The sequence below is a fragment of the Bombyx mori genome, chromosome 21 (genome assembly GCF_030269925.1).
Source record: "Bombyx mori chromosome 21, ASM3026992v2".
Classification (NCBI taxonomy): domain Eukaryota; kingdom Metazoa; phylum Arthropoda; class Insecta; order Lepidoptera; family Bombycidae; genus Bombyx; species Bombyx mori.
In genome coordinates this window covers 13,200,722-13,224,554 of record NC_085127.1, presented here as the reverse complement: position 1 = coordinate 13,224,554, position 23,833 = coordinate 13,200,722, and the positions used below count along the sequence as shown (strand labels likewise).

The 23,833-nt window shown below is 39.3% G+C and overlaps 1 protein-coding gene and 1 long non-coding RNA gene across 2 annotated transcripts; both read left to right on the top strand.

Annotated features, from left to right (window-relative positions):
* Window positions 1-244: 244 nt before the first annotated feature.
* LOC101737974 (coagulation factor XI) lies at window positions 245-17,220 on the top strand. Its single transcript, XM_004933575.5, has 10 exons — window positions 245-529; window positions 1,170-1,437; window positions 4,265-4,363; window positions 8,111-8,307; window positions 9,615-9,707; window positions 13,749-13,943; window positions 15,099-15,366; window positions 16,010-16,102; window positions 16,181-16,377; window positions 17,086-17,220. Exons 1-10 carry the CDS (start codon window positions 341-343, stop codon window positions 17,188-17,190), a joined length of 1,704 nt encoding a protein of 567 aa, XP_004933632.2. The 5' UTR covers window positions 245-340; the 3' UTR covers window positions 17,191-17,220.
* Window positions 1,449-3,063, top strand: LOC134200889 (uncharacterized). The gene is made up of 2 exons (XR_009975990.1): window positions 1,449-2,251; window positions 2,804-3,063. It is a non-coding gene; the product is annotated as an uncharacterized LOC134200889 (long non-coding RNA).
* Window positions 17,221-23,833: the final 6,613 nt, after the last annotated feature.

The window sequence follows — 23,833 nt, the reverse complement described above, 5'->3', positions numbered from 1 at the left end:
TAAGCCTTTAATAAGAGAAGAGCCACGAGCTTGTTTATCCATCTAAAATAGCGAAGAGATCTATCTGTTTAAGTTTTTAAATAAACATTTACTTCCACATCGCATAGAAACCTCATAAATTTATTTGCATTCAGAATGTTGTATTTATATTGTATTATAAATTGCACCGATCTCTCAAATCGGAAAACAAAAAGCAATTAATACGTTATAAAGATTACATTATCTTAACGATAACTGATAATGTATTGATTATTCCGCAATCAGTGTAAATTAAAATAGATTCAAATAAACTGTGTGCAATCAAGTAAATTTCAGTTCGATTTCTGTGAATTTGGACAAAATGCGTTATTCTGTCTTATTCATACTGACATGTGCAGTTATATTTGCGAATGGGTATGCTTTCAATGGACCTGCATACGGTTATCATTTGAGGTTCGGAGTGCCCAAAGCATATGAGTTGAAGCGTTTGGAGTCCAGTAGGATTATTGGAGGAAGCCAAGTTGCAGCGGCATCTGTGATACCACATCATGTAAGATTCTGTGTTCTTAGTATATTGTCACCTTAAACTCCTGTCCCGTTTCTGACCATAAGCTAAACACGTAGCTTTAAAACTAAAAAAACGAAGCGAATTAATAAAATTGTTATATTGTAATGGGCTTTTGATGCGTTTGCAAATTATCAAGTTAAAGTTAAAGGATCCCGCCCTTTGACGTAGGTAAAACAACCTTTAAAGATTTCGTTACGTACCGAGGCAATAAGAATATAATATTAAAGTCGTGCTCTGTATGTGCTACATAAGTCCTTACCGTCTATTTTTTGAAAGCTGAAATAATCCTTTTGTAATCAAGTCAAGAACAAATTGTCCTAAGATTGTTGACATTCGCAAGAAAGACTTCCATGAATGCTTAAAATTTGTACATTATTGTGCTATAGGCTCTGTGTTACACAAGATGAGCTGTAAGCACCTATTTGACTATGGCCTTGGGTTGCTCATCATATTCGTTTACAACAAGTTGCTTGAGCCATTGTTTGTGATATATAATATGAACGTAATGCCATATAAAATTGTAATGGTTGAATGTAAATAAAACAACAATATTATCTTACATACCATTTTAATTATTAGAGCAGCTTAGCGATTTTACTCGTAAATAAAATTTCACGTTCAGGTAGGACTAGTGGCGCTCTTAACGACCGGTTGGATGTCAATCTGCGGTGGCTCTCTTGTCTCCAACACGAGGATCATCACTGCAGCTCACTGCTGGTGGGACGGCCAGAGTCAAGCGAAGCAGTTCACAGCAGTACTCGGCTCCACGACTATATTCACTGGGGGGATCAGGATTGACACCTCAGCTGTAACTGTCCACCCTAATTGGAACACTAACGATTACACCCATGATATTGCCGTGATAAGGATCACTAGTGTTGCATACAGTAGTGAGTGATCTGAAATTAATTAAATCGCAGATTCGGAACTAGTATTGTATGATTGGTAAGAACGAAACGTATGAAAAGAGTCTGGAATGGAGCGTTAAGATGTGAGTGAGAGAAAACGGAAAGAAAGGGAGAAGAGAATGACAGACAGAATGACAGAGAAAAGGAAGATGGCGAAGACGGTTAAAAAATGAGCAAGGTGTAATAAAAGTGTTAATTAATTTTTAATTATTATAACAGAAGATTTTGGAACAGTTTAACTTTTATTCTATGCGCTGCGATCCCTAATTCTACAGTATTAATTACGTTTTACATTCTTAATGGGTTTTGTTTTAATTATTTGTGGTCCCTGAGTTGACTGTATTTTGTTACGTGATAGATCATTTAGTCTTCGGTCAGTGTGATGTGTCATCGGTATTCTAATGAATCTCATAAATCTTGTGTTGAAAGAGTTGTGTTCTTGAGGAATTGGGATTGTGATTGGGACCACGAATTGGCATTTGCAACTCGTAAAGTGATTAGAAGAGAGTGGAAAATTTGAAGAGTCCTATATCCACCAGTGACGGTTTAAATTATCATTGGTAGTAAGCACGGAATAGATAAATAAGGTTGGAATGGTAATGTAGGCGGGGCAAGCGTGCCACTGTTATGATAGAACAAACATAACTCGACCGATTCTTTCATTCACCGCGTTTAGTGCGCTTCGGACTACTTGGCGAACAGATCTCCGCTTTATAGTGCCGTGTTGTGCAATTATAACTTGTAAAACAAAAAATCAGACCTCAAGTATAGAGCGAGGAGGTATATCTTTCGATCGGTAAGTCGAAATTACCATTTAATTACAATATTATTTGTCTAAAACATAAAAATATACTGAGCATTATGAAATTCCAAACATTAACAATATTATTGCAGCAAGTTATAAATAGCATACATTGCGCGATGTGTACTCGCCCAATGAACGCAATGACCAAGTCAGCTTCCAATGTACTACATGCATTGCGTTCTCTACACTTCAATCTTTGAAATTTCGGCCTTTGCCCTGATTGGCCGTGCAGTTTGTCGATAGTGAGGTGACCATGTGGTAAAATCATCGACAGAATTCTCGACTATATTTACATTTGACATGGATAATTTTTGCATTATTTTATATTTAATTAATGATACCTAGTATATTCTTAGTGAGACGTATTTTGAGTAAAATAAATATGTATTATTATTATTGAATTATTATCATTGAATTAAAGTGAAGGTATAATATAAAGGGACATGTAGACCTCTAATTTACGGGTATTTACTATATTGTCTAAGACGTATTAAAATCTAAGTAAAATGCTATTTGACTTATGCAGTAAATTAAAAATTTTAGGTTTCCTAAAGAACCTAACGCCAGGGAACAATGGATTGACGTGACAGGTAGAGGAAACTGGAGACAAAGACGAGTACTATTTGCTCTAAACATTTTACTGAAAATGATTTTATCATAAAAAAAATCAGAATACACTTAGTTTTGAAAAATTCATTCGCAATTAATAGCAAGCGCCAACTGCTTAACAAATACGTTTTATTCCAGCGACAGTGACTATTTGTAATTAATAAAAGTAAAATAGTTTTTTTTTTCAATATTTATTTCATGTTTCATTTTCTCCATTCATTCATCAGATAATTTATCGATAAAGAATATCGATTTTATCAAGCACTAGCGTGTATGAACATTTTTATTGCCTTTTTGCGTGTGTGAGTGTGTATGCCTACGGGTGTTTTGTGCTAGTTTGCGAACGAATATCTGTCCTGAGATTTATGTGTGGGTGTTTTTGTTGTGTGCGAAATACTTGTAATCACAGTGTGTGTATGTGTAGAAATTAAAATAGTGGGGATGAAGCGGCGACACTGGTTCTAATACAAAATTAGAGCAAAGGCCTTTCCAACCTTATTTATCTATTCCGTGGTAGTAAGTAAGGTTGGCCTCGTGATAAGCACACCTAAAAATATTGTAATGGTAGATTTAGGTATGATTCCAATATTTTGCTCTATTGAGCCCAAAATACCAGAGGACAAAATAATGATCTAAAGTTGTCTTTACTCCCTTTACTTTATCTTAATACGTTCGCGTGAGTAGCATCTTACAACGTCGTGTTTTTAAAATTATGAAATGTTGCAACGTCATATGACGGCCTCTAGATTATCATATTTATTTTGTCGGAACGTCTTTGGACGTCTATTTTATGAGCCAATTCCTATGGCGCATCTACTTAGCGCCGCAACACATTCGATTTTCATAGCATACACCGCCGCGTTCCCTAAAAAAAATCATCATATGATGTACGTATTACCGCGGGACGTTTTTAGACGTTGCTAAGCTTTGTATGGGAAAAAGGTGCGCCGCAGTCAGTAGCAATATTCAGAAATGAGGTTGCTCACGCGAACTTGTTAATTATATATACATAGTTATTATACAGTCTCACTTATAGTTGGGATTCGTTAGGAAGCGATATAGTTTTTAACATGTTTGGAGGTTAAAGAAATATAACAAAATGCTCGACTCGATTATAACGCGGAGTAAGTGTAATGAATTTTATTTGGGCATCATTGTCGATTCTTCAAATTTAGAAGAGCCCTTACAAAAAAGATGATTAGATTTATCGGATGTGACGAAGTGAATACGATGCTGTAACAAGTGAAATTTAGACTCTAGATGATACGTAGTCCACGCTGTCTTTTTTCATTAGAAAGTATTTTTGGAAAGCTATTAATTAATTTAAGATTTAAATTCTTTGTATAAAACGTACGTAGATTTAAGTACCCAAAAAATGATTTGTTTTCTTCTTAGATAATGTTCAAGCGATTCCATTGCCATCGGCCAGCGATGTCAACCGCGACTTCGTAGGGTTGACTGGCACCATATCAGGATATGGAAAAACGAGTGGTGGTACGTAAACAATATGAATTTTGAAGTTTGGATGACATTTGTTTCAATAAAGAGCTGAATCGAGGAAAGCTCTGGAAAGCTATATGAAGCTATATATAGCTATATGAAGTCGTTGTGGCCTAACGGATAAGACGTCCGGTGCATTCGTGTTGAAGCGATGCACCGGTGTTCGAATCCCGCAGGCGGGTACCAATTTTTCTAATGAAATACGTATTCAACAAATATTCACAATTAACTTCCACGGTGAAGGAATAACATCGTGTAATAAAAATCAAACCCGCAAAATTATAATTTGCGTAATCACTGGTGGTAGGACCTCTTGTGAGTCCGCACGGGTAGGTACCACCACCCCGCCTATTTCCGCCGTGAAGCAGTAATGCGTTTCGGTTCGAAGGGTAGCCGTTGTAACTATACCTGAGATCTGAATTGTATTTCTTCTATGAAATATTCAGACGTTTTGGTTTGTGTATTAAAATAGCCATTATTCTATGTAATTTAAAATTTACTTGTATAGTTTGGGTGTGTATGGCCCCCGATCTAGTATGATCGTTCATCTGTCTTCTATTTAAAAAAAAACGTGCTACATGTTCCATCTATTGTTAATAAAATAATAGAAAATATAAACAGAGACCTATAGCTATGATTTTTTATTGCTCGCGTAGGCAGACGAGTATACAGCTTAATATATATTATGGTGATTGGTTACCGGTAGCTGTTTAAGCATGATCTTTTAGTTTTTAAGCATCACATGTCTATGCTGTGTTGTCTATTGAGCTCACGGAATACCTTATTATCTATTCCGTGATTGAGCTGTTATGTAGACTACATTTCATCTATACTAATATTATAAAGAGGAAAGATTTGTTTGTTTGTTTGGCTTGAATAGGCTCCGAAACTACTGAACCGATTTAAAAAATTCTTTCACTGTTTGGAAGTTACACTATTCCCGAGTCACATACATCTTTTTTGAAAAAAAAAATAGGGATCCTTACTAAAACTCCAATAATGTAACCCAAGGTGTAAAAATATTACCTAAAATATTCGTTACATCGCGTGCCCTTCGAAAACTATTGATGATAGAATAAAATAATGTCTACAGCTTTGTAGAACACATTATTATTTATGAATTGTCGCGACAGCATATGTCTAACTGTTATAGTTATGCCGCAATAAGTGTTCTTTTATTTAAAAAAATTAAACTTCAAATATCGTTGAAATTTTTGTTAAAGACCCGAGCGGAGCCGGAGCGGGCCGCTAGTGTTTCATAACTTAACTATTTATTCTTGGATAGATTCTATTTACTACCTATTTGTTCGTTGTATGGCAAATAATGTGTCGATTGTACAAAATACCACATCCATTTAATTCAATTTTCCTCAGTCTCTGTTCCTGGTCCTATAGGGCCGGTTACAAATGGCGAACGCTTGTAGGGATGAATCACGTCAGAATCTGGGTGGCAAACAACAAGGAAACCCTCCGAGATTCGTGTAAATAACAGCACGTTTGTTCCTACAGCGGAGATAAGGGAAATTAAAGGGCTGCAGACTAATTTCTAGGGGATTTTTTTCGGAGGGTACCGTTGCGGCTGAACAAAAAGCTGAATGGTTCGAGGCCCTTATCATTCGTAACGTTAACAGCTACGGTGATTTATGTTGTTGCTGTTTGATACATTGTTTGATCCTTGTTCGAAGCGATCTGGTGATTCCTAACCTTAAATAGTTTTATGTTCTTAATTATTTTGGGGATCATATCAGTTTGACATATCCATTGCCTTTTGACAATATTTGGAGTTAGTAACATATCAACCAGGTACGTTCTTTTCTCGTATCACTCTTGTCAGAGCGGTCGTGGTCGTCATTCAGTATTATTGGACAGATGGTATGCGCCTCACGAGCAATCGCCATTTCTCCCGGTTTGTGGTGAGACTGGTACACTCATGCAAACAACCACCGACTGCTAACTTGACTTAGTCCATCGCATGGACAGTCTTCCACGCGGTCTGGTGCCTTCTGCTTTGCTTTGAACGACAAGGCGCTCTATGGAGTCACTTTTCTAGTTCTATTTAAAAAATAATATATATATTGCTTATATGGGTGGGCGAGCACACAGCCCACCTGGTGTTAAGTGGTTATTGGAGCCCATAGACATCTCCAACGTAAATGCGCCACCCACTTTGAGATAAAGTTCTAAGGTCTCAGTACAACGGATGCCCCACCCTTCAAACCGAAACGCATTACTGCTTCACTGCAGAAATAGGCGGGGTTGTGGTACCTACCCGTGCGGACCAACAAAAGTTCCTACCACCAGTAAAGTTATAAAATGCAATATTTGAACGACATGGTAATTACCGTCCACATATTAAAGTGCAAGTAAGTACTTTGTGAGCCAGTTACAATTGATAGTGTTACTGTTACAAAAAAAAATCGATGTAAAATTTTTTGTTTTAAACTAAGCCCCAATAGCTACCAAAAATAACGCAGTTGTGTCGCTTTTAGAGACCAGACCGATTAAGTTTATGACTAGAATTGTCTGTGACAACAATCCTAAAATTAAAGTCTAGACAGGTGAGATTATTTCCATTTGAAAACACGTTAAAGGAATACTAAATTTCCTTTGCGTTCGTATCAAAGGTGTTTCAGATCTCGAACTTGAGATTTCCATTTAGATTTCGTTGTTGGAGTTTCTTGTTTATTTGGATTTCAATTAAAGCTGATTTTAAGGCGGAATGTAATCCATTACGTCTTCTGTCCGTCTGTTTAGGTTCGTTGCGAGATCTGAGACAAATTAGCGTTCTCTCGAGTGACCCGAGCCTTATTATTCAGTGTATTTTCGTGTGATCGCCGCTTTGGGTTCTGGTTACAAAGCAGCCGTTGCTGTGTTAACAAGTAGTAGCTAAATGCGCAGCAAGTCTGACGTGGCCATCAAATTGTAAGATAATAATGGCTTCTGCTCTTACTGCAGCAGACGTCCGCATCTTATCCTCTAGATAAGCAAAAAATAAATATTAATTAACAGTATTACGCGCTTGGGCTCGGGATGAATAGAACTTTCAACGAAGTACAAATTAAAACTCTATTTAATAATTAGAACATTTTAAAGAACACTTTACAATTTGCAATTCGCTTCTTCCGCTTCGCTTCAGATGATTTGTTCGCTGTTTCGCTTCAAGTAGATCAGATTGCTAACTGCCTTCATGCTGACGGGTCGTCGTGTCCCCTTACGGGGGCACGGGATGGCCTTTGGGAATCGCTTCTGCCCGGGCTTGAAACTCCCGGCCTATCAAGGCAGGGTTGATGAGCTTGCTGGTATGGTTCTATATATTCGGGTTTTGATGATAGAATGGCATGATGTGATGTGATGATGATGAAGGTTAAGACCTTTTCTTCTTTCTTCCCTCTTCTCTTCTGTCTTCATCACCATCCTCTTCGTCTTCTTTTTCAATCTTCTTGGCGACCGTTTCTGTCCTCCACTTCTTTTCTTTTGTACAATTTTCGTCTGTCATCACACATAACACATGTCTGCAACGCTTTTATAGGCGACACGACAAGACTACAATTATCGAGAACATTCCGGATAGGGCGAGTCATTTCGTTAAGTGCTTCTCCTATTTGCTAATAGATGGCGTTACACTTCACGAGCGTTCTCAATATTACTAGTTCTCTTGATATTCGTTTCTGCATTTGATGACAGATAGCGTTATTCTTACCAGCGTAATAATAGCTTTTGAAATGTGACCGTTTTTTTAAGCTCAAACCAGCATTCCACTTACATCAGTGCTATACCAGACAAGTGTGCCTGTGATAACCAACGCAGTCTGCCAGAATAGTTTCCCCATCACGATCCAGGGTAGTCATCTTTGCACCAGCGGCGCTGGTAACCGTGGCACCTGTGACGGTGACTCTGGCGGGCCCTTGACCGTTGTCTGGAATAATTCAAGAATTTTGGTAAGATTACAAGTTCACGAATTATCTAAGCAATTCTGTACTTATTGCGTATTGCGTGTTGGAACCGGTGATGGGTGGCTTATTTTATGTCAAAGTTTTCCACCCAATCAATGTTAAGTGGTAACCAGACGGTTGCCTATTTATGCCGTAAAGCAGTTATACGTTCCAACTTGGAGAGTGATGATTACGCTGTGATGTCTATAGGCACTTAATACTGGGTATACCATGAGCTTGTCTGCCTGGCTATTGAAAAAAAAAACGACACCACAACCGGATGAGACCGTCAAATTTGAGGATTTAGTTTTATTGGTAACTAGCTGATCCGGCAGACTTCGTAGTACCTCAAACGATAAATAAAATACCTAAACTTTTGTATAAAATAAACTTAAAACAAACAAAAGGAATCCGTCCGACTGGGGACACATCAAAGGAAAAACAAAATTATTATTTTTATTTAATTTCGAGCATGTTCAAATTTATCTACCTTTTAAACCTTCTCTGGACTTCCACAAATAATTTAAGACCAAAATTAGCTAAATCGGTCCAGCCGTTTTTGAGTTTTAGCCAGACTAACGAACAGTAATACATTTTTATATGCTAGGTATATAGATAGATGACAATAACATCAACAATGCCAGGGACACAGCCATGCCAGCTACCGTTTAATAACTGTCCTGCTTTGCTCTGTCTTTGTGACATTCTATAAAAGGCAGCGGATTGGTTTTGCGCCTAACATTGCTGGCGTCCATGAATGACGGTAACCACTCACCATCCGGTGGGCTGTATGCTCGTCTGAATATAGGGGCAACAAAAAAAACATGTGTGGTGTTGTGGGACACCGGATTGGAACGAAGTTCCTTATTATAAAAATATTAATTTTAAGTTCTATTCGAGGTATAAAGAAAATAAAACTGGAGGTTTCGCAACAACCCACGGTCATTCGGTAACGTGCGAACTTATTGTGGTACACTTCATTCACGGTTGTTTGCATAAGAGTTAGTGTATTGCGCAAACGAACGCTCTGAGATCGTGGTCAATGAATGGTAAAAAAATATTATGTTATTTTTTGTACGTTATTACAAAGTTAAGTCGTACACTGTGTGCATTACTAATTTGTACCTAATTACAAAGTTAAGACGTACACTGTGTGCATTACTAATAAAAATCTTACGTTACGAACGTTTTTGTTCCTGGTTAGGGTACCCCTGCGCATCGTCCCATAAGGAACTTCGTTCCAAAAAAATCCTCGAGGAAGCAAAAGGTGGAATTATTCTCAGCGCTTTCTAAACTAATAATTTGTTTTTCAGATAGGTGTTATTTCGTTCGGTCCTAACGAAGGGTGTGAGGCTGGGAAGCCATCTGTGTACACAAGAGTCACTGCGTTCTTAACTTGGATTAATGCGCATTTGTAAGAAGATGCTCGTAATGGGACGGGAAACAAGAGTGTTTTGTTGTAAACGATTTGTTCAATTTGTTTGTCAGATGATTTAATAATGTAAAAAAAATAAGAATAATAATTACATATATCGTCTTCTCGCATTAAAACTGTATAATTTCAAAACTTACTAGAGTGTTTTAAATGTTGAACATAATATGATATTTTTTAATATTAATCATCTTTGCAACATTTATTTTATAGTTTTTACCAGTTACATTATCTGTCCTTTAAAGTAAGATAAAATTATGTATTTAATTTTGTTAATAGCAGTAAAAATATAGAGAAATTAAAAAAAAACTGAAACTAAACTACGCTCTTTTGACAGTATTTATTAGAAAAATACTGGTGATACAAAATGATTCCGCATATTAACTCAATTTCAAATAGTTTTGGAAATTTTACACTTATAATGCGAAAAGATGATATTTGCACTTAGTTTGGACAGTGAATGCGATGTGATTTGAGAATGAATTCACTGAAATAAAGCTTCTTGAAATACAGAACATTCTTGTTTTTAAAAACCCTATATTTATACCTATATAACCTATATAACCTACGTTGTTTTGACTATTATTTTAAATGATGACATGTTGTTTTGATAAATATTACAAAATGTAGGGTAGACTCCGTAACGCCACAGTATAAAATGGCGGTACGTGGACAGAGTCGTAGAACCCATTCCGACAGGAGCCCTCTTCTTCGATATAGCGAAGGCGTTCGACAAAGTCTGGCACAACGGTTTGATATACAAACTGTATAACATGGGAGTGCCAGACAGGCTCGTACTCATCATACGAGACTACTTGTCGAACCGTTCGTTCCGATATCGAGTCGAGGGAACGCGTTCCCGGCCCCGTCACGTCACAGCCGGAGTCCCGCAAGGCTCCGCCCTCTCCCCGTTACTATTCAGTTTGTATATCAATGATATACCCCGGTCTCCGGAGACCCATCTGGCGCTCTTCGCCGATGACACCGCCATCTACTACTCGTGTAGGAAGAAGGCGTTGCTTCATCGACGACTTCAGACCGCAGCTACCACCATGGGACAGTGGTTCCGGAAGTGGCGCATCGACATCAACCCCACGAAAAGCACAGCGGTGCTCTTCAAAAGGGGTCGCCCTCCGAACACCACGCTGAGCATCCCTCTCCCGACTAGGCGCGTCAACACCCCCGCCCCCGCCGTTCGCCCAATCACGATGTTCGACCAGCCCATACCGTGGGCCCCGAAGGTCAAATACTTAGGCGTCACCCTCGACAGTAGGATGACATTCCGCCCCCACATTAAGACGGTACGCGACCGTGCCGCCTTCATTCTAGGACGTCTCTACCCGATGATATGTAGGCGAAGTAAAATGTCCCTTAGAAATAAGGTGACACTCTACAAAACTTGCATACGCCCCGTCATGACTTATGCAAGTGTAGTGTTCGCTCACGCGGCCCGCATACACCTAAAAACATTTCAAATTATTCAATCCCGTTTTTGCAGGATAGCCGTCGGAGCCCCGTGGTTCGTCAGGAACGTCGACCTCCATGACGACCTGGACTTAGAGTCCATCAGTAAGTATATGCAGTCGGCGTCAATGCGCCACTTCGATAAAGCGGCACGACACGAGAACCCTCTCATCGTGGCCGCCGGTAACTACATTCCCGATCCTGCGGACAGAATGGAAAGCAGTCGACGTCGCCCAAAACACGTCATCTCGGATCCTCCCGATCCACTAACGGTGCTTTTAGGTACTTCAAGCACCGGTCACCGTTCTCGTCGAACCCGTCGCTTGCGCCGAAGGGCTCGACGAGTAAATTAACTCTCAGACACAGCCCACTGAGTTTCTCGCCGGATCTTCTCAGTGGGTCGCGTTTCCGATCCGGTGGTAGATTCTGCGAAGCACGACTCTTGCTAGGGTTCGTGTTAGCAACATCGTCAGGTTTGAGCCCCGTGAGCTCACCTACTAAAGTTAGGGTTACGCTGAAATAGCCGCTAGGGCTATCAGCTTAGGTAGGAAAAAAAAAAAAAAAAAAAAGAGTCGTAGCATTCCGTGTCAGACGGTCCGTCCGTCTCAGTCAGTGAGTCTCTGGCAGTCAGTCAGTCGGTCTGTCGGTATGTGGAACGAAACTGTCGGTTTACCCTGTCATTGTGAAAGTTGTGTGTGTTGAGTTTCAATAATTATTATTCAAAAGGTTTTATTGACTTTTTATAAACTGAGTTCAACCAAATACGAGTGATGACGGAAACTACCGCTTAGCCATCCCTGGCGCGCGCCGACATATATTATATTTGTTTCACCTAATGAAAATGTACTGAATGAATGAATGCACAGAATGAAATTATCTATTGCTATTGCATTTTTCTGGTTCTGTATCCCGTTCTAATCATGTTTGTAGGCAGCGATTTGACTGTGCCCCTGACATTGCTGATGTCCGTGCGCACGTGGTAACCATTTACTTGAGTGGGCTGTACTCGTCTGCCTACACAGACAATAAAAGAATTAAATTATTTTTTATATCTATATATTAATACGTGAAGCAAAAACTTTGTATCCCTTTTTACGAAAATTGCGCGGACGGAGGAGTACAAAATTTTCCACACTTATAGAGAATATAGAGAAGAAGTGCACAATGCTAATTTTTTTTTTAAATAATGCATAAAAGATACATTAGATCTACGAATAAATTACTTATTATTTATTCGTAGCATTAGATAAATAAAGAAAACATTACACACACTACATACCATGTATTTGACGCACACACGCATGCATACTATTTATTGTCAAACTTTTGTTCTTGACGTCTGTTGTTAAATTGAGATTAAATATTGTTTGTCTTTGTTAATATTTTTTATAGTGTAGTCTTGGCGAAATTTGTGATTATAGAAGTATAAAATACAATCTTATAGTTTACAAACTTAAAAATTCCAATTAATTATATAGTCGAATTTCGATGCGGGACCTCTAGTAAAAATAATTTGAGATTTCTTTTTGTGTCTAACGTCCAAATCAAATGTTCGGATCAATGATTAGCACACTGTATGTTTTTGTTTAACACTTTAAGGTCATTTGCATAGGTAAGCGTATTAACAATTATGGGCTCCGGTAACAACTCTAAAGAAGTACCCGCTATAACCAAAGTCGTTATAACCGAGGTCGTTATTAATGAAACCCACTGTGGCTTGTTGTATTCTAAACTTTTGTACTTATACGTTGCTTTATCAATTTTTTCTTTAATTTTTATCACTAACCCACAAAATAACAAAACTAAATACACTATCGATAACGCTTATCGACAACAATAATGCGCATCACTATGCCCGTCCATAAGGCTCGTGAGTGGAAGAGAGACCGAAATATTCGCTTCACCATCGACCTTTTTTTTTCCTACCTATGCTGATAGCTTTGAGAGGCTATTTCAGCTTCGCCTTAACATGTGGGTGAGCTCAAAGAGGCAGTTTTTAATAAAATGTTGTCAAGAACGGTGATGCTCGTCCTCTCCCCGCATGGAGTCTACGGTCAGCTTTTACAACATTCGGTACTTTTTTTCCTACCTAACCTGATAGTCTTGAGAAGCTATGTCAGCGTAGCCCTAATATGTAGGTGAGGTCAAGGAGGCTCCAACCGAAGTGTCGCTAACACTCGCCCTAGCAAGAGCTTCGCAGAATCTACCACCGGATCGGAAACGCGACCCACTGAGAAGATCCGGCGAGAAACTTAGTGGGCTGTGTCTATGAGTTAATTCGCTCATCGAGCCCTTCGTCGCAAGCGACGGGTTCGACGAGGACGGTGACCGGTGCTTGAGGTACCTAAAAGCACCGTTCATGGATCGGGAGGATCCGTAATGACGTGTTTTGGGCGACGTCGACCGTCGACCATGTCAGTCGTATTCAACATTTACAACGTAACAACGTAACATCAATATCAACGTAACATTTCATCATATTAAATAACTACATCGAACCATCGATAAGAATTCTTTATAAGCCAATCAACAATCAACACTGAGGTAGTAGTCGAACAAAAACAAAATGTTACGGTCGTTTATATTAATTAATATTTTATCATTTACCTTTGCGATTGGACCGTATGGTTATCATAATAGATTCGGTATCTCTAAAGCCAAAGATATCTGGAAAAGTGAATGGTTTGGAGCTCTGAGGATTGTCGGAGGAAGTCAGGTTACCGCAGCGACTTTGATACCGTATCAGGTATGTGGTTGTCTAGTATAATAACACATGGTTTAATAATGGTTTTTTATAGAACGGCAGGAAATTCGTAGTTCCAAGGTTATTGAATCGAAGACACGCTCTGTTTCAAGTTCTATGCTATGGTAGATGAACATTTTTTACTTTTTTATTGCTTAAATGGGTAGACGAGCTCACAGCCCACCTGGTGTTAAGTGGTCACTGGAGCCCTTAGACATCTACGACGTAAATGTGCCACCCACCTTGAGATATAAGTTCTAAGGTCTCAAGTATAGTTACAACGACTGTCCCACCCTTCAAACCGAAACGCATTACTGCTTCACGGCAAAAATAGTCAGGGTGGTGGTACCTACCCGCTCGGACTCACAAGAGGTCCTACCACCAGTAATTACGCAAATTATTATTTTGCGGGTTTGATTTTTATTACTCGACGTTATTCCTTCACCGTGGAAGTCAATCGTGAACATTTATTGAGTACGTATTTCATTAGAAAAATTGGTACCCGCCTGGGATTCGAACACTGGTGCATCGCTCAACACAAATGCACCGGACGTCTTATCCCTTAGGCCACGTCGACTTCAAATCAATGAATCTATAGGACACCTGGTTGTTGGTGATAGTTCATAATATATGGAGATGATATTAAGGATGCAGTTAGGTCACATCTACCGAGCACAGTCAAGCTTTATGGTGTCGTAAGTCAAAAGTTTTTCGAGTAAAGCCCCTCATTCGTACGCCTTTAACGCTGGACCAAAGAAAGTTTTACGTTAACCCGATTTACTTGGTGCAGTTGTTGATGTAGTTTCAGAGAAGGTTTTTATCACTGTACCGTCAACGTGGCACAAGTTCCACGCTTAGTTCCATCAAGTGTTAACACATGGGTATATGGCAAAAGTCATAGCAGAGCGTGGCTCACTGAAAAACTATCAAACGAGAAGGCCTTACTAGTGATAGGACCTCTTGTGAGTCCGCGCGGGTAAGTACCACCACCCTGCCTATTTCTGCCGTGAAGCAGTAATGCGTTTCGGTTCGAAGGGTGGGGCAGCCAAGGTTCCAGTAACCACTTAACACCAGGTGGGCTGTGAGCTTGTTCACCCATTTAAGCAATAAAAAAAGGCGTTCCAATGTTTTTTTCATTCTAAATGATATATTTTTTAGGCTGGAATTATTGTGACTTTGCCAAAAAGTGATACATCGATTTGCGGTGGAGCAGTTCTATCTAACACCAGAATAATCACTGCTGCTCATTGTTGGTGGGACGGAGAGAGTCAGGCTACCACTTTTACTGCAGTCCTTGGATCTCTTACCATATTCTCAGGGGGAACAAGGATCGCGACTAAGGACGTGGTGACTCATTCATCATGGAACCCTCAGAATATTATAAATGATATTGCGATTGTGAAGATCCTTGCTGTAGTATTTAATAGTGAGTTTCTTTATTCTCTCAATAAGTAGAACGTAAACAACGTACAGAGCTGATTCTTACAGGAAATAGCTGTTGCCGCCCGCGGGTATTGGTGATGCTATGGGCAATATTATGTAGATGTACATGTCGCAGCCATGTGGATAATATTATGTATATTGCATTAAGTTATTCCTGTTAAAACCAGTTAATTCTACTTAGAATTAGAATAGAGTTACATCGTTCGGATTCAGATACATTTACTCAAAAGACCATACTGTTAATAGTAAGAGCTTCTCCATTATGCGTCGCAACAATTTAAATTCCTTACTTAAACCCTGCCTGGTCTTCAAATTTCTATTTTTAAAGGTGAGTGCATTATCTGTTTTATCAAAGCTATCGAGCATAAGTGTCGAGCCTAATTCCATTTCAGATTTGCGACTCTAGGTTCCGAAAGACATATGGCGTGATGGACCGATGAGATAGGCAGAACGGGGGGACGGACGTGGCTATCGAACATTGTAGTATAAAAAGAGGAGGCCTATGCCCAGCAATGATACCAAAAGGCTTGTAGGTCGAGCTCTGTCACATCCGTGACAGAGAGCCGGGGTTTAATGGAAACCATGCAATTAAGTTAACAGTGTTTGAGTTATTTTATCTTTTGCAGACAACATCCAAGCTGTTTCACTGCCCACTAATGCTCAGCAAGACTTTGCTGGTATGACAGCAACAGCTTCTGGATATGGAAAGAGAAGTGACTGTAAGTAAGCAATATAATAGCGTTATCAGTAGCGTCAAGAATTTAATTAAAGCAATATATGTTCTCGGTTTTCCACAGCTCAAGCATCTTTCCCTTCGTCAACATCCCTATACACTGTTTCACTAAGTATAATCACAAACAATCTGTGCCAGAGCAGTTTCAGTCTAAGGATTCAGAACAACCATATCTGCACCAGCGGCCAAGGTGGTAAAGGGACCTGTGATGGAGACTCAGGAGGACCTTTGACCGTTCTTACTAATAACCTAAAAACATTAGTGAGTACTCTATAAATACCAGATAGTTTCTGTGCAATAACCAGATGATTTCGCAGTCCATCTGGTGTGTTCAATTGACCTTAACGGGGCTCAAGCTAATTAAAATCATTGGAATGTATTTATATTGAGATTTAATGCTTATTTGTATGATCTTTTATGAAAAGACCGCAGCCCAATAAATAATAGTGTGTCGGTCGTGCTCTGGCGTAGTTTTAGACAAAAGAAACGACCATGACAGAACCCATAGATATCATTATTGACCTTGGTTTTTTGGAGGCTTAGTCATCAGATCAACATACTGTGTGTTGGTGTAATGGATATAGAAGAACAATACCGGTACAATAACGGTTAGTCCCAAAGCTCCATCAAAATCCCTATCAAGACGGTGTTCGGAAAAGATTGTCCTATCCTACTCGTGGCGACTGATTACTAGGGCCTATCTATAGACATTGTACCCTGAAAGCCACTTTGAGACATGTTGTTGAACTTTCGAATGTATAAAACCCAACGCGGAACATTGATAGGATGTAGAAATATATACAATAGCGGTACTTATGGATAAAGGCTCTCTCTCGCCCATAATAATGTTATAACGCAAATGGTACCTCAAAATAATTTGAGAATCACGTTACTAGTATTTGTACCAAGAGTTCCTTAGCTTCAGGTTGACGTTATCAGCTCAAAATTGACGCAAGAAATTGTTTTCAGGTGGGCATCGTGTCTTTTGGACTTGGCGATGGCTGTCAGTTGGGCTACCCCTCCGTCTTCACGCGTGTTACATCCTACTTAACTTGGATCAAAAGTAACATGTAATTTATAATAAATGACATTTAATAGATGGAACTTTGGAGGTTTTATAATTTAAAAATTTCGTTAAATATGCCTGTGGGATTTGAGAAAAATAAATTAACCATGTGACCGTCATATAACAAAATAATAAATTAAGTTTACGCCATAATCCTTAAAGAAGTCGTCGTGGCCTAAAGAATAAGACGTCCGGTGTATTCGTGTTAAGCATTGCACCGGTGTTCGAATCCTAGGCGGGTACCAATTTTTCTAATGAAATACGTACTCAAAAAATGTTCACGATTGACTTCCACGGTGAAGGAATAACATCGTGTAATAAAAATGAAACCCGCAAAATTATAATTTGCGTAATTACTGGTGGTAGGACCTCTTGTGAGTCCGTGGGGGTAGGTACCACCACCCTGCCTATTTCTGCCGTAAAGCAGTAATGCGTTTCGGTTTGAAGGGTGGGGCAGCCGCTGTAACTATACTTAAGACCTTAAAACTTATATCTCAAGGTGGGTGGCGCATTTACGTTATAGATGTCTAAGGGCCCTTAATACCAAGCGAGCTGTGAGCTCGTCCACCAATTTAAGCAAAAAAAAGACAATGTGTAAAATTTATATTAAAAATGTTGAAAACAGAATAGAAGCAAACATTTTTCAATAAAAATCATAATTTCCGACTTTGTTTCTCTTAAATATCCATATTCAAGCAATCCAGTAAACGTTTTCCAAGTGGAATATTGTATTATCTTGATATCAATACTTTAAAATTTTTGTATATCTTTAACCTTCGCCGAATTCTGGAGTTAGTTCCGCTGTGGTTGCGCCATTTTTCGTTTACAGTGATCGTACTTTTAGGAATTCGGAACAGAAATACTCTAGACGAAATCTATCTATCTTCTATCTATCTATCTATATACTTATATATAAAAATGATTTGCTGTTCGTTAGTCTCGCTAAAACTCGAGAACGGCTGGACCGATTTGGCTAATTTTGGTCTTGAATTATTTGTGGAAGTCCAGAGAAAGTTCAAAAGGTAGATAAATATGAAAATGCTCGGAATTAAATAAAAATAACAGTTTTGTTTTTCCTTTGATGTGTCCCCCGTCGGACGGATTCCTTTTGTTTGTTTTAAGGTTATTTTATACAAAAGTTTAGGTCTTTTATTTATTGATTGAGGCACTACGAAGTCTGCCGGGTCAGCTAGTAAAGAATAAATTTGAACCAAATTCAAATGCGAGCAACTTGTGAACCCAAATCCTCATATGACGTTCAACATAATCGGTTAAATTACGACTGATAAATGGAGATAAATTAAAAGGGAAATATATTAAAAACACACAGCCCCAATTGAGAAGCTCTTCACCGAAGTCGGTTAAAAACGCTGAACGTGGAAATAAAAGAGAATTAATGCGAAATGGAATGTGAATTCATGTGGTTGCCAAACTGAGAGCGAGCCAACTGTGACCGACCGACCTTGTTCGCTGATATCGGATATATCACGAACTTCCGCTGACTGCGTTTTTAAAAATCTAGGTAATAGAAGCGGAAATCTACGTATGAAGCGAAAGTAAAAAAAATGGAACCGTGAATTCACGGAAATAGTTTAAATTATGGTTATTATTGTCAGTTAAAATAAAATCTATAGAGATTTATTCTTAGGACTGTGCTACATAAAATTTCTAAGTGCAAGGCATACAAAGCACAACATATTATTAGTACTCCAGCTGGGAAGCTTCATTTTCGTGTCATTTTCGGTAACTGGTTTATTAGCTCGTGGGCTTTGAGCAGCAAGAGCTCCCGGTCTGCTTTGGTTGACTTCCATCTCTTCCAACCATTCTACCGTATCAAGCACCAACAGTATCCAAGCGATTAATGAGATCTGTATTATCGAGAAATTGAAATATTTTTCTAAACAGCGCTATTTAATATATGTAATAAAAACAGCTAATACTTCGTTGAATGCTGTCATTTCTGGGCTTAATGATGCCCCAATAAGAGGTTCATAGAGTACAGATGTCCCTATCAGTCCTCGTGCTTCGGTTCTGTACCTAGCAGGAGCTCCATATAAAGACTGTATAATTTTACATTATACATTTTATATAAATGTGCTTTCAGATAATGTATCCAAACTTCCTGAAACTGTAGGATATTTACTTAATGGAAACTGGCTTACTTGAAAACCTGGGTCGGTTTAACAAGCGGATCCAAAGTGCCATTAATAACCCTTCATTGAATGTTGACCAGCACAAAGGACGCTCTTTGTTTTGTTGTGTCAATACAGTATTGTTTCAAACGAGTGATGACAACGGACTTGACAAGCGGTCAGTTAGAATGGAAGGGAATACTTTGGGTTAATATTTAAGGCGTATATTTCAGAGAACCGGAATAATGCCAGGAAACCTACCCATCATCCTGTCAATTATTGAAACGAAGTGGTATTTCGTTGCAGCTGGGAGTACAGTGAGCCTGGTCCATAGTTACCGAAGTCAATGGATATTTGTCAATGCCACTATAGCAACTTTTGGACGTATAATTATTATTAGTTATAACTGTATTGCATAACAGCTGCCCTTTTTTTTCTTTTTTTTCCTACCTATTCTAGTGGTCTCCAGGGGTTATACTAGATTATCCGAGCGAGTATGTAAATTCACGGTGCTCTAACCAGAGGACGTTGCTAACACTAACAATAGCAAAAGCAGTGCTTCGCAGAATCTACCGCCGGATCGGAAACGCGACCCACTGAGAAGATCCGGTGAGAAACTAAGTGGGCTTTGCTGTGGGCTAATTTACGCACTGTCCTAACTTTCAAACCAGTGATTATAGTAGGTAAGACCTCTTGTGAGTCAGCGCGGGTAGGTACCACCACCCTTTTTATTTTTTTCTTACACCCGACGTCCGATCCCCTCCGAGGTCAGAACCCGGATGAGGTAGGGGGGTTACCCTGGTCAACACTACAACCAGACGGCGCGGCTCACCCGAAGGACGCCCAGCCGACGAAGCCTTCGAGGCGAATCGAAGGCTCTGAAACGTCGGCCGTCTCGGTACGGCAGCCCTTCAGGCCGCCCAGACGGTGCCGCTGGTGTCCCGGAATACCTCGCTGGACCAGAACCAGCCTGCCGGGTCGGGACGCGATACACCGTCAACCGGTCGCTCTATTTACTCCACGGCAGCGCGCTAGAGTGCTGGTAGCGCGCCGCGCGGCCTCTACCCCCTCAGGTCGAGGTACCACCACCCTGCCTATTTCTGCCGTGAAGCAGTAATGTGTTTCGGTTTGAAGGATAGGGCAGGCGTTGTAACTATACCTGAGACCTTAGAACTTATATCTCAAGGTGGGTGGCGCATTCACGTTGTAAATGTCAATGGGCTCCAGTAACCACTTAACACCAGTTGGGCTGTGAGCTCGTCCACCCATCTACGCAAAAAAAAAAAAACGCTACTATGCCTTCAGCTTGGAATCCTTACGAGTGTGCACGTAATTTTACTAGGTACAGTATTTTAACAAAATATCCGGTAAATACGTAGACAAATTTACAATCACTATTTGGTAATATATTATGTACATGTACCACCAGAAATTCAAGCGTCATTTAACAAACGATAAACACGGTCGTTAAGTGACTCAGGAACGATAGAAGAGTCATATAAACATTTTTATTGTATGAGCTGCTCAATTACTATTGTTGTGGATTAAAACCAGGTCGGTTCTCAGCTTATGAATGGAAATGATTACTTCACTAGTATTCTTGTATACCTTAAATCCAGTTCTGTAAAGAGCATTTGTTTTGCCGCGAAGAAAACAGGATAGTGATATTGATCCGTGAGAGCTTATAGCCATTTTTCAAGTATCGGTTTGGATCGTCAGATTGTCCAATAATAGCTGATTTTGATAGATATCTGAAATTGGATCGAAATAGGGCAAGGTTTTCGAGTTTCACTGGTTTACGAAAATTTCACCAGCCCATTTCACGAGAAGATGAAACTGAGAGTCTGGCAGTTGTAGGTGCTACGACCGTGGCATTCTGTGTCAGCAGGTACGTGTAAATGAAGGTCGAAAAGACCTGTATTCCGTCTCCTGGTTTTTTTTTGTCATCGTCTTCTTCATGTCGGATCCTAATTAACCAACAGCAGTTTCTTTAAGACAACGTGTCCCCAATTTATATTCTTAGTAAGTCTGTTTGTGGAAACTTATGTACATATTACCACACTTACGATAAATCTTTTCATTTTATTATGAGTAAATAAGCACGAGAATAATATGTATGTTGAATTTCACAGAAAGCTTGTATGGGCATAATTAACGATTTTTTGACCTAGGTATTGCCCGATTTAAACTCGCAGTTAAGCATACATTGCTTAATTGAGAACCATCAAAGTTTTGTACTAGCAATTTAAGTTTAAAGTTCACAGAACAACTTCACTGAACTTTGGTGAATAGTTTAACCGCATACTACATTTAAAAATCAGTGAGAAAGGTTCATTTATAGAGATATTTTTGTTGGAGTAGAATTTTTATTTTTGTGACCGAAATACATACAAGGTTTTCTTTTGATATCATTTCATTTCTCTTTCACTGACTCGGAAATAATAGTTAGCGCTCTTGACTTCTGGACTGAGACCCGTGGATCCGTCTCCCACAAGTGGTAAACATTCAGATGACTATGTATGTAAACATTTAAATGTATACAAGTGTGTATATCGGTCGCTTATGGCCGTGATAATGACGTCACGGAGTTTATGGGATTTAAAGTAATTAATTATGACGAGAGCTAAAATTGACTACTGCAAAAGTAATGTTAATAAAACCACAGTAATATTCCCTAATTTTTTTCAAGGAAGGTTAGGAAGAAGGACTAATGAAATTTTCTGGAAAAGCAATTATGATGTCAAAATGACGTTTCATAGAGTAAACGTTCATAAATCGTCCAAGTTAATTACAGCGGGTTGGCTGGTGTAAACTGCAAGTTTCCAAGTCCAATTCAGCGGAGAATTTCGGCCAATTCAACACAGGTTTAACTATAATTAATTTTAACTTGTTTTTAGTGTTGGCTTATTGAGAACGGCGTAAAGTTTCAATTTAGTGTTGTTAGTTTGGCGATTTGTACGTTTGTAAAATTATTAATATCAAATTTCATGCTTTAACAAACTTTTATTGGCTTGATCTGTATTCATCCATATTACGGAATCTTTTAACGTAATTTTCACAAACTGCAAGAGATCCGATTAACTTGAAATTTAGTAGATATATGAATGACTGTGACCAATACAACAATTTGGCCAACTAGCCGATTTGACCGATTTTGGCTAATTTTGCTTTTGGCCAACCAGCCGATCAGGATGACAAGAATAAAAATAACTATTGAACTTTTTGGTTTGATTAAAAATGTGTTTGGTTTTTTTTTTTAAATTTAAACTACCACCGTTTTATTATTATATTAGTGTTAATTACGTGAACGCACGCAGAGATTTGCCATCGCATGTTTGTTACAGATAAAAACATTCATGGTTAAGATATCTTGAGATGTAACTCTCCATCTAATGTCAACAGTCACGCTATGTTGTTTCGGATAAGGTATTCAAAGATCTCTTGTATCGATTATAATTAAATTTGTAAGCGTGTTGCTAGGTCCCTGGATACTTTGGATATCCAATTAGGCTGGGTAGATGGGGCTGCAACAATTTTTTTCAGGACATCCCATCTACCCTTTCCGCTAGTTATATGAAATCATTGAAACAATTAAAATTAATATTAGCCTAATTACAGAAGGTCCTGCGGTACCATCCTGCCTATTTCTACCGGGTACCACAGTTCAGTTTTGCATTATCGCCTTTACGAAAAATACCCAATTTCAGAATCCGATTCCAATCCTGAGAAATAGTATAAGTAAATGGTACAAAAGTTCGAATCTGTATTAAGAGTGCTCGGCGGTAAGTTCTTTTGTGAGATATCGGTGAATTTCAAAGTTCGAGCGAACGAATTTAGGAATTACGAAATTTGATTTGATATGGTATATAGCTTATTTCATTAAGAAAGTCAATTTGAAGCATTTATTAACAGATGATAGGTAGGTGTTAGATTGCTACTGTGTTTCAATTAGAAGATAAACTTGCGTTGCCGCATCTGAAGTTTTTGAGCGATAGCATTAAGTGACGTAAAAAGCAAGTAGCTTTATCTTAATCTATAAACGCTCATCTTTAATCCATGTTAAATCCGTGATTTGGTGTTAATCTGTTTAAGGCTAGAAATCATGAAGTTTTTCCTCTGCCATAAATTTCAATATCAGTAGGTCTCTTAACAACTTGCGGGATGGCCGGCGCGGGCGTGAAGCTCCCGCTCAGCCCCCGTAGGGACTATCAGGTGGCGGGTGCGGGGGCGCCCGGTACTCGACTGTCGGTCCGGTGGTGGGGCGGGGCAAGGTGGCTCCTGTGCGCCGCTCACGGTGTATCTCCCGAAATGACGTCCTTCGGGATTTTCCCGGAGATGAAATCCCGTCTTATCATCAGGACGGGTACCGGCGAAGGCGGACTTTCGGCGCGCACTGCGGTACCGTAGGTTTGGTGTAGCCGGTGTGGTGGAGCTCGATGGGGTTTAGTCGGTAGTCGTTCTGCGGGGCAAGTGCTTCGCGCGCCTTTTTCAAGGCGTAGTCTCTTGCGAGGGATTCGGG